This window comes from Larus michahellis, chromosome 4 (genome assembly GCF_964199755.1).
Source record: "Larus michahellis chromosome 4, bLarMic1.1, whole genome shotgun sequence".
Taxonomy (NCBI): domain Eukaryota; kingdom Metazoa; phylum Chordata; class Aves; order Charadriiformes; family Laridae; genus Larus; species Larus michahellis.
In genome coordinates, this window is record NC_133899.1 from 88,048,320 (window position 1) to 88,060,801 (window position 12,482).

General features: G+C 38.0%; 1 protein-coding gene across 3 annotated transcripts in view; it reads right to left on the minus strand.

Annotated features, from left to right (window-relative positions):
- Positions 1-11,608: 11,608 nt before the first annotated feature.
- The window catches only part of LUZP2 (leucine zipper protein 2), a 215,788-nt gene continuing 214,914 nt past the window's right edge, over positions 11,609-12,482 (minus strand). For all 3 annotated transcript variants that reach the window (XM_074586277.1, XM_074586279.1, XM_074586278.1), the window contains one exon: positions 11,609-12,256. In XM_074586277.1, coding sequence (XP_074442378.1) covers positions 12,152-12,256 — 105 coding nt within the window. In that variant the 3' untranslated portion in view covers positions 11,609-12,151. The remainder of the gene's footprint in view (positions 12,257-12,482) is intronic.

Below are 12,482 nucleotides of genomic sequence, written 5' to 3' on the forward strand. Positions count from 1 at the left end.
GCGTCCCTGCCCATGGCAGGAGGTTGGACCTGGATGATCTTTAAAGTCCCTTCCAGCCCAAACCATTCTGTGACTCTGTGAAGTGGTCTGTCCATTAGCATATTGCTATTTACACACCCCCATAGCAACGTGCTCCTGGCCTTGGCTGAGTAACGTTTTATGGGTTTTGAGGCTTGGTTATCTTGATTTCAGTTAAGGTCTCAGGGAAAGGAGGCAGAGTAGAAGCGCACACATCCCACAGGTTTTGGTGCATTTGAGCTTTAGTTTTTGGAGGAAGAAAATATTTACATTTGGAAGTGAATACAAGACCTCTTACTGATAGGGGGTGCAGCCAACATGAGAGGTCCAAACCTGCAAAACCATAAGGCTGGGATACTTCTGATGAGTATCAGAGCACAGCACAGCGATGTTTTCACACATTAAAGGTTGGGTATGAATATTTCACTGTACAGGAACCTGGGAAGGGGAATAATAGTGTCAGTAAAAAAATTACGACTAGAGAAAAGCCTTTGAGTGCTCCTGTAATAGTTGTTGATTGAATTTGCAGTCTGGCAAGATCATTTTCTATGTGGTGTCTGGTTGGTGGATTGTTTTCCTCTGAGATCAGTAAGGTATGCTTATTGTGTAAAATATTTCCAATCCCACTTTAAAAGCTGATTTTTGGGAGATAACAATCTTACGACTCGGCTGGTGATTGCCTGTTTAAGTCTGTGTTATTATGCTACTTGCACTGTCTCTATGGAGCATGGAAGGGTGGATGGGTGGGTGCGCGCACGTGAATCTGCTTATAAATTAAAAATGGATTGCAAAGGATAAAAGAAATGTTTATTACTGGCTTGCATCCACACTTGTGTTTCACAGTTCTTTTCCATTCTCCCTCTAGCTTCATGGAATATGGTAAATAGATTAACACTGAAAGGTGTAATATACAAACCCCCTCTCTTTGATACCATGAATTACTCTGTCCTTACAGGCACCTAATTATAGGAGTAGTTGAATCCTTCATGGTTTTGGTTTTTTTGCCTGCGATAAAAACTATGTCCTATCTGACTCCCAAGTGAATAAACTGCTTTACAAGCTTAAAAGCAGATGTTCTTGTTATGTTAAGAACTGCATATTCCAAAAAGGGTGTTGAACTGCCGCCGGCACCATCACCAACTGCTACGAGAAGAGCAACACACACATTCTTTCCTCGTTGCCATGACGTAGCGTTCTCCTTACCTGGCTGCCCACCAGCAGAACTAGACCTATATCAATTGACCAAACAAATGCTTTTTCTCAAAAGTCACTGTCCTTGTTTACATTTGTGAAAATACCGGCAAAGCAACTCCATAAAATGAATCCAAACTCATTATTTCGCCTTTCAGTCATTTAGAAATATAGGATCACTGAGTCATTGTCTACGTCTTCTCTCCTCTACGGTTCATCATTCAGCAATTAAAATTCAGATCTGTGAAAGTTTTGCAAACCCAGGGAAATAAAAAGATTTTCTCAGCCATTTTTTTGAGTTTCGCTCTGGCAGGCTTTTCTGAGTTAGTGAATTATTTTTCTGCACATAATAATTCAAACCAGTGCATTTCCCGGAGGATGTTCATTTCCTTTTTTCAGCACATTTTTTCCTAGTTAAAATGGTATTTGAAAATGGGAGGAGGAAATGAGGAGAGGAACGAGACAGATATATCAATTGCTGAACAGTTTTAAAGAGCACTGACTGCATCGTTTCCAACAAATACATTATGTCCTGATTCAGGAATAATAAGAAATTACATCTCAAAAAATACGCATGAAGTAAATCCAGCTTCAACCTCCTTTTTGATCGCCCAGGTCCATCAGGAGATGAGAAGGGTGGAAAGGCGTAAGAAAGCACCTCCAGGGTCCTGCAGGATGCAAATGCAGAGCAACATACCAACTAAAAAAAACAGGCTTATTTCAGCAGACTTTCTAATATAGAGTTGTCATACGTGCACCGAGGACTGGCAATGAAAGATCCGTTTCTGACACAGTACCATTTGCCCCATCAAAGACAGTCCTGTGGTATTAAGGTTATTACGCCCGGAGAACCAAGACCCAGCTGGCACCACTAAATTTAGCAGAACATGAGGCCACGTGGGAATTTCTTACAGATGGCAGTCATCTCATCTGCACTGGAAAAGGTAAAAGCAATATAATTTCATTACTTGCAGTGAGCCTTTGCCTGTCACATCTGCAGAGCAATGACACCACGAGAAGATTTTTTTTTTAAAAGTGTTGGATTTTGCTCAAAGAACATATAATGGCTTCACTCTGCCTAAGAAATAGGTCGGTTTATCAGCAGCTGAAGCCTGTATATTTGAGTGTGTTAACTTTGTAGGAGTAATGGGTGTTTTATTATTAGCAATCGCAAATGTTATCAGAGCTGTGAAGCCATTATTTAGCTTAGCGCTGTCCATTGATTAAGAAGCACTTTTAATTAAAATTACCAAAATTCTAGTCTCCTTCATTAGTGACATAATGGATTTAAAATGAAAAGGGGTCAATTTGGGGATTATTTTGTGAGTATTAATTAATTCTATTAATTAATATTACTTAACAAATTCTGTCTTAGAAATGATAGTTAATGGAGAATTATAGCCAAAGTGGGGATCTGGTATTTGTTTGGTTTTAAATTTAGGAACCTAAATTAGAAACCTGATTATCAGGAGTTAAATTCAGTGTGCCAAATTCACATTGAATATACAAATTCACATTTTTGAGTTAGTTTGTGTTCAGTTTTTAAATTCTGCCACTTGTATTAGTAAGACACAGAAAAAATACCCACCCAAGAAATCCCGTTCTCTCTTCGATGACCCATGATGAAGAAAAACAGAGAAATGAGAAAGGGTTCCAAGTACGTACGGATCTCCAAAATCAAAGATCTCTCTTACTCAAGGATATGAACATCTAAGACGTTTAAATGTAGGGATTTTTTTTAAATCTGTAAACCCATACATATCAATCTGCAACAATAAAACCCCCATTTTTTAAATGTTACACATTAATACACAATGTATGTTTTTAAAATAGTTTGAAATTGTATTTATATGATCCGGTTTTACTCAGATTCACCCGCATGTAACGGAGGAGTAAACCTAACACGGATGCTTGTGAGACAAGATACTTCTTTTTGAAATTGGGTGTATGGATATAAATATATACACATATACAAGGCAGAGGAATTTTCCTTCTCTTGTCTAAAGGTTTTTGAAAAGTGGCAGCTTTCTTGAGGGCTGCTCTCCAAAGTGAGAGAGGATTGCACGCTTCCAAATTATCCAAATTCTCCTGAAGTTTCTGCGGAAACCAGCAAATTTGGAACCTTTTTCTTTGGGGAAAAAAAGTATTACAGCAGCAAATCCACCATTGTCATTGTGAATGCTATTTGCTTTAAAGGTACTGCTTGCTCTGAAAAGTAAGTTTTCTTCATTGTCATTACAAGTCTGAAAAACCCTAAGACCGAAAGCTGCTACCAATTAATTCTGGGCATGACTATAAACATCCAAAGATTTGCAAACTATCTTTCAGTTTGAAAAACCACCACTCTGCCTAGTAACTGTCTTAATTAGTAACCATTAGATGAATCTTAATTAATTTTTCTGTATATAAAAATCAAAATCTCAGTGGTGAATTTCAAAGGAGTGAAAATACTGTTCTTCATTTCTTCACTGGGGTTCTGCAATAGCTACAACAGGGATCCAACAATTAAAATTCTTTTTTCATAGTGAAAATAGTATTATTTCAGAGGATGCCTTGAAATCAATTCCTGGTTTTTTGTCCTATTCTATTTATTCTGAACAAGCGGAATTTGAATGTAATGTGCAAGAAAGAGATGTATTTACTCACTCATGTAAATGAAAGAAATTATTATCAAACCACTTGACATGCCAAATGTTGGGCTTTACTTGTCCTCACTCACAATTAGCAGCTTTGAAATAGTTCTGGATCAGTCTTATTCCTTTTCCCAAATAACAAGGAATAAATAACCCATGTATCTGGGTTTTGCTCTTTTATTTAACAGCTTCATTTAAACTAATTTTTTGTATCTCTTTATCTATATAATATATGTATCATGAGATATGTATAGATACAAGTATATAAAGAAATGGATTTTTGATGCTAGACGCTATATAAGACTATGTTATCTATGCTGTAACAGAATATACTGCCTATAACATCATATAAATTATGGGTGGACATGTATTATTATGAATATATAAATGAGATATAAACATAATCTAAATCATGGATGTTATATAAATACTATGTAATATATTACATATATTGCATTACTATATACTCATATATAATATATAATTATTGTTGGGTATATACATATAATATGTATACGATAATGCTAATTCTAATGCTTGTCCTTCCCTTCAGGTCATCACAGAAGGTTTTTCCCCAGAAGCTTCACTGACATTATATGGTTAAGAAATAATCTGCCCCAGGGTTCCTAAAACAGTCTTGAATTTTGAAACCTACTGTATGTGGGTCCTATTTCAATCAGTAATCAACTCCTTCCTTGACATCGATAAGTCTAGATTTTGTTTGCAGGTTTTTCACTTTGTTTAATTTTGGTCTGTTTTTTATTCTTTTAGATGATATCTTCCACTGCATTTCTTAAAAATTCACTAGCTTGAATGTCGACTGAGGCTGTGATGAATTACGAATCCATAAAACCAAGAGTGAGTGAATAATACTTTTTAAGCAGCCTGTTTTCCCGTATCACAGGAAGGATGTAAATAAGTTCCCCTTGTTTCGTAGGCACTAAAGAAAGTGTGTTGAACGCTTTTTCTTAACTTTGACAAGGCTTACAATTCTGAAACAGGCAGTTATGCGTGGTGTAATTTTAAAGGTTTTTCAGAGAAAAGAACAGCATGGAAACTACTGCTTACCACATCCAATTCTCTTTAACGTTGTCTTTAATTACAAAACAAGTGCCGTAGCAGTATTTGCTCGGAAGTACGACTGCCACGGTGCCCGAGGTAACACTGGGGTGCTGCACTAACAGTTTGATGCGATGCCTCGTCCAGGATGGCAGATGCTCACCCAGCACCGTCACGAGCAAGTCACCAAAGCAGTCGTCCAAGTTCAGTGACCTGAGGAATACGAACCAACCTACCTGCAGGAAATGCCTTTTGTCAATGGGACGTGACCACCGTGTTGCGTTAGCCCCTACTGTAGCGGGATTTAATAGCAACATAATCCTTGAAACCGACACTGCAGCTGACAGGCTGACAGTAGAAAAGACAGGAAGACGGGAAGAAGAACATGAGAGGATATTACCTGATGCATAAAATGGAATCCTGCTGAACGTCACGTCACTTTATACTACAGGTCAACACTGGACAAAGATGTTTAACCAAGTGTTTCTTGATGTGCCAAAATATTATTTGCTTGTCATCACGTTAATCAAAAGTATTCCAATTAAGGTACAGCTACAAAGTGACATAGAAACGTGACAAATATCCAGGTTTCCACATATTTGCTAACTATTATATGGTTTTAGTTAAATAGCTCTCCAATCGAGCATTGCATAGAGCGAGGCAACATGTTTGCAGCGTGCACGCATATACACCTAAGTGCAATATTACACCTAGAACGTTGCTCCTCTGTTTTCAGGGGCACCAGTGAACTGGCAGGACTGTGCGAATAAAACAGCAGAGCTGGTACCAACTTGATCTCCTGTCCTCGGGAATGGAAGAACTGCCTGTTTCAGGCGCGTTCAACACTTCCAATTATAAGGCCCTGTTTTTAGAAGCTCCTACCTTTAATTATTTGAACTGCTCTTTCCATTTTGGACTTCTACCCCAGGTACCACCTTTCCTTTAATTTCAGCCAAAACATTATTTAACTCATGTCCAACATAAGCTCAGGAAAAACGGGCCTTGCCTTTCTTGTTTTTCCCCCCGGACTAAAAAATAATAAAAATAATAATAAAAAAAATTGAATAATGACCTTTCCGTTCTATACCTTAGTAACAACTGGAAACATATCAAGCACATTCATTTTGCCACAAGTATGTTGTTGAGGGGTTTTTTTTTTGCCTTATCTGCAAAAATGGAAAATTTACGCTTTGAAATCTGTGGCTCGTGGGGTCAAAGTCCAGGAAAGCGGATTTTGCCTGCGTTCACCACTTGCGATGCTACCGTAGATTATGCAGAGTTAAAACAATTTACTGAATTAAGGGCTGCCCTCGTTTTCCTAGAGGAGCAGGCAGCTTGGCGAAGCTTCAGCAGTGCCAGCTGGGGGAGAGCGAGAGAAGGAAGAGCGAGCTCCTGAGCCTGCAGCGGGTCTGCAGGGCAGCCAAGGAAGGGAGCAGCCCATGCCAGGGCTTCCGGAGGACAGAAGACTTTTCTGGGTGAGCTGCAGAGGACGGCAGCTTTTTGTTGAGCGTTTGTAACAAAACCTAGCTTTTTGGCTGTGCTCTTAAGTAACAAAACCCAGATTTTTGGCTGTGCTATTAAAGAACGGGTGCAGGCAGATACATCTTAAGCGCCCGTCTGATGCCAGCACCCATGACTTACGTAGGTACCTAAATTCAGACTGAACTGACGGTTTTGATGATTTTGGTCCATGGTTTCTTCTGAACGTCTGTGAAGGGTCCCACATCTGCACATAATCGGCAGGTTTCCCCCCACCCCACCCAGCCACTACATCCACTTCTGACAATGATTTCACACGAACAGTTGCTTTTGTTTACTTTCGTTTAGTTCAACACAGCTTGGTCACTAGGTACCAATACATAATTCTAATCTCTTGCAATTAGCGTTAATTACAGTACCCGAATCTATAAAATTGAACTATTAATCATGACAAAGTTCAAAGTGATCACTACATCATTGCGGCAGTACAAGGTTGAACGTGCTGTGGAAGAATAAAACTCATTATCTTTCTTACTCTTCTGAATCAGTGTGTAAAGAATTTTGGGACACTATTGTTTCACTGTGCAAATCAAGGTGAAGGCGTTGAAGTAAATCTCTAATGTTATCACACTTGAAAATAACTTACAGAGATTTAAGGAAAAATATTTTCAGTTGGAGAACCCAGTTAAAGACTGCCAGGAAAGTTTTGCTGGTCTGATAATTTACACACGTGATTGACTTTCTACACACATTGTTTCATGTCTTGAATTAAGGCAAAAATTAGGAAGTTAAAAACATTACAGTAAAATCAAATTAGTGTTTTATAAATCATTAATTTGTATAGTCTTGACTCACTCACAGCACCCTTAAGAATATTTTGGAAGAACAAGTTACTGGTCTCTGGGTATGGCTAATATTTAAGGTTTGTTTGGGGTGTTTTTAAACTATTAATTTAAATAAATCAACAATTCTTGCATAGCAGTGCATTCTAATATGTATTTAATCACGTGTGCCAAATACAGTTGACCGCTTGGTCAACCTTAAAAAAAAAAAAACAAACTAAAAGTCAAATAAAATGGCAACTACCAAGTAGGATTGCAAATGCAGACTTTGCTGTCTATTTTCATCATTAAATGGTTTTCTGTCGTGTTTTTAAGTGGAGACAAAATGGGAATTTTTCTTATAGACACCTTGTCAGCATATATAGAAAAAAGAATGCTCAAAATACATAAAATAGAAGACAGACAAAATAGGTATTTCTAGCTATTATTGTTTTGAGATTTTTCTAGAAATCCACCCATCTCTGGACCTTCCCTTTAAGAAATCAAATTTGAGATTTTTTTTCAACAAGCAAAGAAAATGTGCTACTATTTCGTATGCTCCTATAACCTATTTTAACCAGAAGATCTGACTTAAAAAAATTAAACTATCTTATCCCATAATGATAGATTCACATTATAGAAGGCAGCGTATTATATCATTTGTACTGAAGTACTTACAGAATTGAGAGTGAGACGGCTTTCCCAAAGCCACCAGGTCAGGCGGAGGCACAGAACTCAATGTATCTTCAGTTTGATGTTCTAAGACTCAGTGAGAGTATCCTCTGTTCGTATTCAAAGAAATTCTTGTTTAAATAGAAAAGTCAGTCCTTCTGACCACTTTGTAGCACGTGCCTCTGAACTGGACTGCTGTTGTCATTTTGGGCTTTTCATAGTCCCTTAATACTGAGTAAAAATCGCAAACTTCCCAGGTTATTGTATAACTGAATGAAAAACCCTGTCTGTATATAAAATTCCATGTGAATAGTCAACAATGGACCGGATTTCACGATTTTAATTCCTAACTAGGGAAGCACCAAGACATCCTGATGATTAAAACGGACATGAAATCTAATGAAATTAGTTTGTTCACTGTAGCAAAATGACCCATTTTAAACACAAACAGGCTTAAACGTTTCTACAGCTTTTCAACAAGAAAATTAGAGGAATTCGGTGTTCTATTTTTATACACAGGCACTGCCTTGATCTTTGTCGTTTCGGTAAAGTGAATACCTCAGTTACAAATTTTGTAATGCAAAGTAAAATCTGACCATGGATGAAATTTCACTCGAGAATTTTAAATTTACACACACACATATATGTACATGCATATTTACAGGTAAAATTTTGTATAGACACATATGTAATGTGCATTTATGATTACAAATATGCACATATATACAGATGGATAGGAAGGGAGATTAAGGTGATTATACAAAAGGAAAACTGAAATGGAAGTTTACAGTTTGAAACAATGTAAAATCCATCCCATTCTCTAACAAAAGAGAATACGTTCGGCCTGCTCTTGAACTAGAAATTACATTGCTTTTAACTGTTAAATTTTGGAATATCTAATAGAAAAGCATTTTGTCGCTGTATGTGTAAGGATACGGTCCATGACCTGGTTGCCAGGCAACTACACGGAATTACAAAACATTTTCTTAAGATGTGCCGTTCTGCGGTATGACGACTTCGCATGGGGAAACAGACCCAGTGACACGCTGCTCTCTGAACCTGAGCATAAAAGAGTTTTAGGGTATCCTAGAGAGACCAAGTAAGTGCAACTGTGACTTAAATTGTATAAACCGAAGTTCCTTTATGACCATGTTCTTTATAATGTCGAGTAACTACAAATCAGAGGAAATAGCTTGCTCTGTTTAGCTTCAGCCCGGCGCTGGGATGTGAAACTACTCACGCTCACGGCTGGAATGAAACACCGGTTATTGGCCCACTGAGGGGAAACATACACCCCTTGCCCAGTGACAACCAATGCCAATGTTTGGAAGCATTATCGTGATGGGTTTTTTTTTTTCTTTCTTTTTGAAATCCTTGACTTTTACCACACAAACTCTTACACATTCCAATGTCTTCTCTAATTTATTTTTTTTCTTTTTTCCACATATAAATTGAAAAGAAGTTTCCTCTCAAACTGAAAGGTGTTAATAGGTTTTTGAAGAGTCGTTCTCTGAGATACAACCGTCAAGGATAGACTTCGCTTTAGATGTGTACCAACCTTTCAATACAAGACTAAAATCTTCAGAATAGCAATATTTGTTAAGCCATACCTACAAAACCTATCAGATATACCTACACCATATACAGATAAAACATTAATTTATTCATAATTATTTTTCTTAATTCTGTACCATGATGTGGATTATTCTAAAGATAGTAGGTAGGAAGATAATCAGAGATTCCCCCAGTCATCATCTTCAAGAAGTGAAACCGTTGATCACACTGAAAACGAGTAGCAATCAATGTCCCAGGTGAAGGAAGTCAAGTAATCCTCAGACCAGACATAATTGATTTCTACACCTTTAATCACAACAGGAGGATTAATTGCCCCCACAAACATGGCTTTATTCAGTTCTGTCTCACCTCGTCATCACCATCACTTAGGAAAAGGGACATACAAAAGTGAAAGCCTATGTGCATGCGAACATACCCCAGCTGAGGATCCCATGGCTGGAGGAAAGCTTCTAACAATAAACCTTTTGCAAACAGAAAACCCCAAAAACTACCCTCACAACACCCCACCCACCCCAATATTTTGTGTAGTTTTTCTGATGGTAAACAGATTTATTACATTAATTATCTGATGCTGAAAAATACCAGTTCAATTATGAACATTTCCAGAAAGCAGAGGGCTGCTCAGCCATTTCAAGTATGTTAAAAGAAATAAAGCTAAAAGAAATAAACAAATAAAAAGCAAGCTGGATTGTTGCTGACTTACAAGGTACGGTTTTATCATGTTGTGGACACCAACCCCAAGCCCTCTCTTGACACAGCAGTAATAAGCAGCTCTGACAGCAGTAGGTGTGTTGTCAGCACTGCTGAATCCTTCAGCAAGGTGAAAGGAGGGCCGGGTAGGACAGCTTACCTCCTTCCCCCGGGACACACACGTGAAGATCCTTGTCCTTTTGAGAGAGAGGACTGCAACGGTTTCAGTGACCTTTTCGGCCCATACCTCAGATACTTCAGTTCAGGCGTGTCGTATGTAAGGAAATGTTGGTTTTGACATAACCAGCAATTAGCGCCAGCTGTATATACCACAGGATCACCAGTCTCTTGGCTCACCGGAAATTTTGAAATGCAGCCGACTGTCTTCAGCCAGGTTTGCTGGGGCTATAACTGAAATGCAGCAAACCTCTGGTATGTGGCCCACGTTTGCCTGAAACAAATTCATATTGTATTCGATAGGTATGATTTGATGATGATTGATTTTCAGATCAGATGTGAAGGCACATCTCTCTTCTGATTTATTTTTTTTTTTGTGGCCAGGATTTCACTTCTTTTGATGTTTAACGGGGATAATCTTTTCTTTGATAGTAGTGTGACTTTGTCGAGCAGCACTTTGCCATCATTTGGTCAGCTCATGAGTTTCTTTTCTTTTTAAAATTGTTGTAATTTCTCCAGACAGAGAAACCTACCATTCTGTAATATCTACTTTTGAGTGGAGGAGCACATACAAGACATCAGGGTGAAATATTATTCACCCCAGCAAGGAACAGGCAGCTATTGGATGAGACTGTTGAAGGACAGGTAAAATCTTAAAAGCTAAAACTGAAGCAGAAAGCACCGCTAAATGGAATACAAGATTTGTCTATTTGCTTTTTAAACTGATTCAAAAGCAAGGAAAAGCAAACTAATATAAGTAAGCCACTTTCAATCCAGTAAAAGTTGTAAGGTGCTGCATTGCGTCAGGCAATTAACTGTTCCTAAGGCACGAGTTCTTGAAATATTTGCATCTCAACAAGACGGGGCATATGAATCCCTAAATTAGACCAATAATGACATACACAAGGAAGCAAAAGCATTCTCTCTTCCCTCTCCTCCCTTCCTTTCCGCTGTCTTGTCATAGAGTGTGTGACCCACGAGAAACTGGAAGAACCCTTGGCGTCACAGAGCTTACCCCAACCAACACGCTCCTCTGCTGTAGTGACCAAGGGCCACCTGCAGTGGATGAAGTGGGGTTTTACCATTTAAAGTATATGGGTCCTGTTGAAGTCAGCACAAATATAAGGGATGGAACTGACTTCCCATGACTGGTACCCAAGCTATAAAATTTTAACCCAGTTCCCACTGCGACAATTTTTGCTTGAATCCTAAAAGCCATGACTCTCTCTGTCTCCATCCCTTTTAACTCTGCATTTCTGTCAGTGCTCAAAAATGGACCACTTGCGATAGCAGTTAGAAAAAAAACAACCAAACAAACATCTTTTATTGTTTAAGTAAGCAGATTTGAAATGGCATTACTGAAAGGTAAGTATACACGGACCCCCACTGTTCCATTTTTACAACGCTTGCTCTTATAAGTTGTATTGTACTTCAACTACGTTTACACAGATTTATTTTTTTTCCCACATTAACTGCCCCTTAATTCTTAATTTGATTTAAAACCTAGACTGCTATAAAGGTACATGAAATAGAACAGACTGAGAAAATACTTGAGAATGGCTGCTGTTACAAAGAAAATAATTTATAGTATGCAGTTACTGATCAGGTAGAACAATAGTTCAGAAACCAGACTGTATTACAAAGCAATTCTTCAAACATCCATTTTGGATTATTGCTGAAAGGTACTAATTGGTCTATTCTAGACTAATTTACAAACATTCATAAAATAGTGAAAAATGCATGCTTTAGAAACCTGGTACATTTCATGCCTCTGGACTAAAAAGAATATGAAGATGGACGCAATGGATGGGCATCTTTAATGTAGATTAGCAGCGCTTAGAGTTTTTTTTCTTTTGTACTAACAGACTCTTCGTATTTTTTCTCATTTCTTTCAGGTGATTTTTTATCTTCGGGTTTAGTCCACGGAGGGTTGCGCAACTTCTGTTGAAGGTGAAGACAGCATCAGCGTAAGCATTGCACACATGATACGCACACACAGAAGCAAATAAAAAAGTATGTTAAAAATCCATGGCAATAGCGCAGGCGGAGCTGTATTTCTGTTAAACTGACGTAGCAGTTTTAAACTACTATAACAGAATATTATATCCATCAGCTGCATCTCCAGAAGGATTCTTATCTCTACTAAATAAAGCTTATTTAACAATCC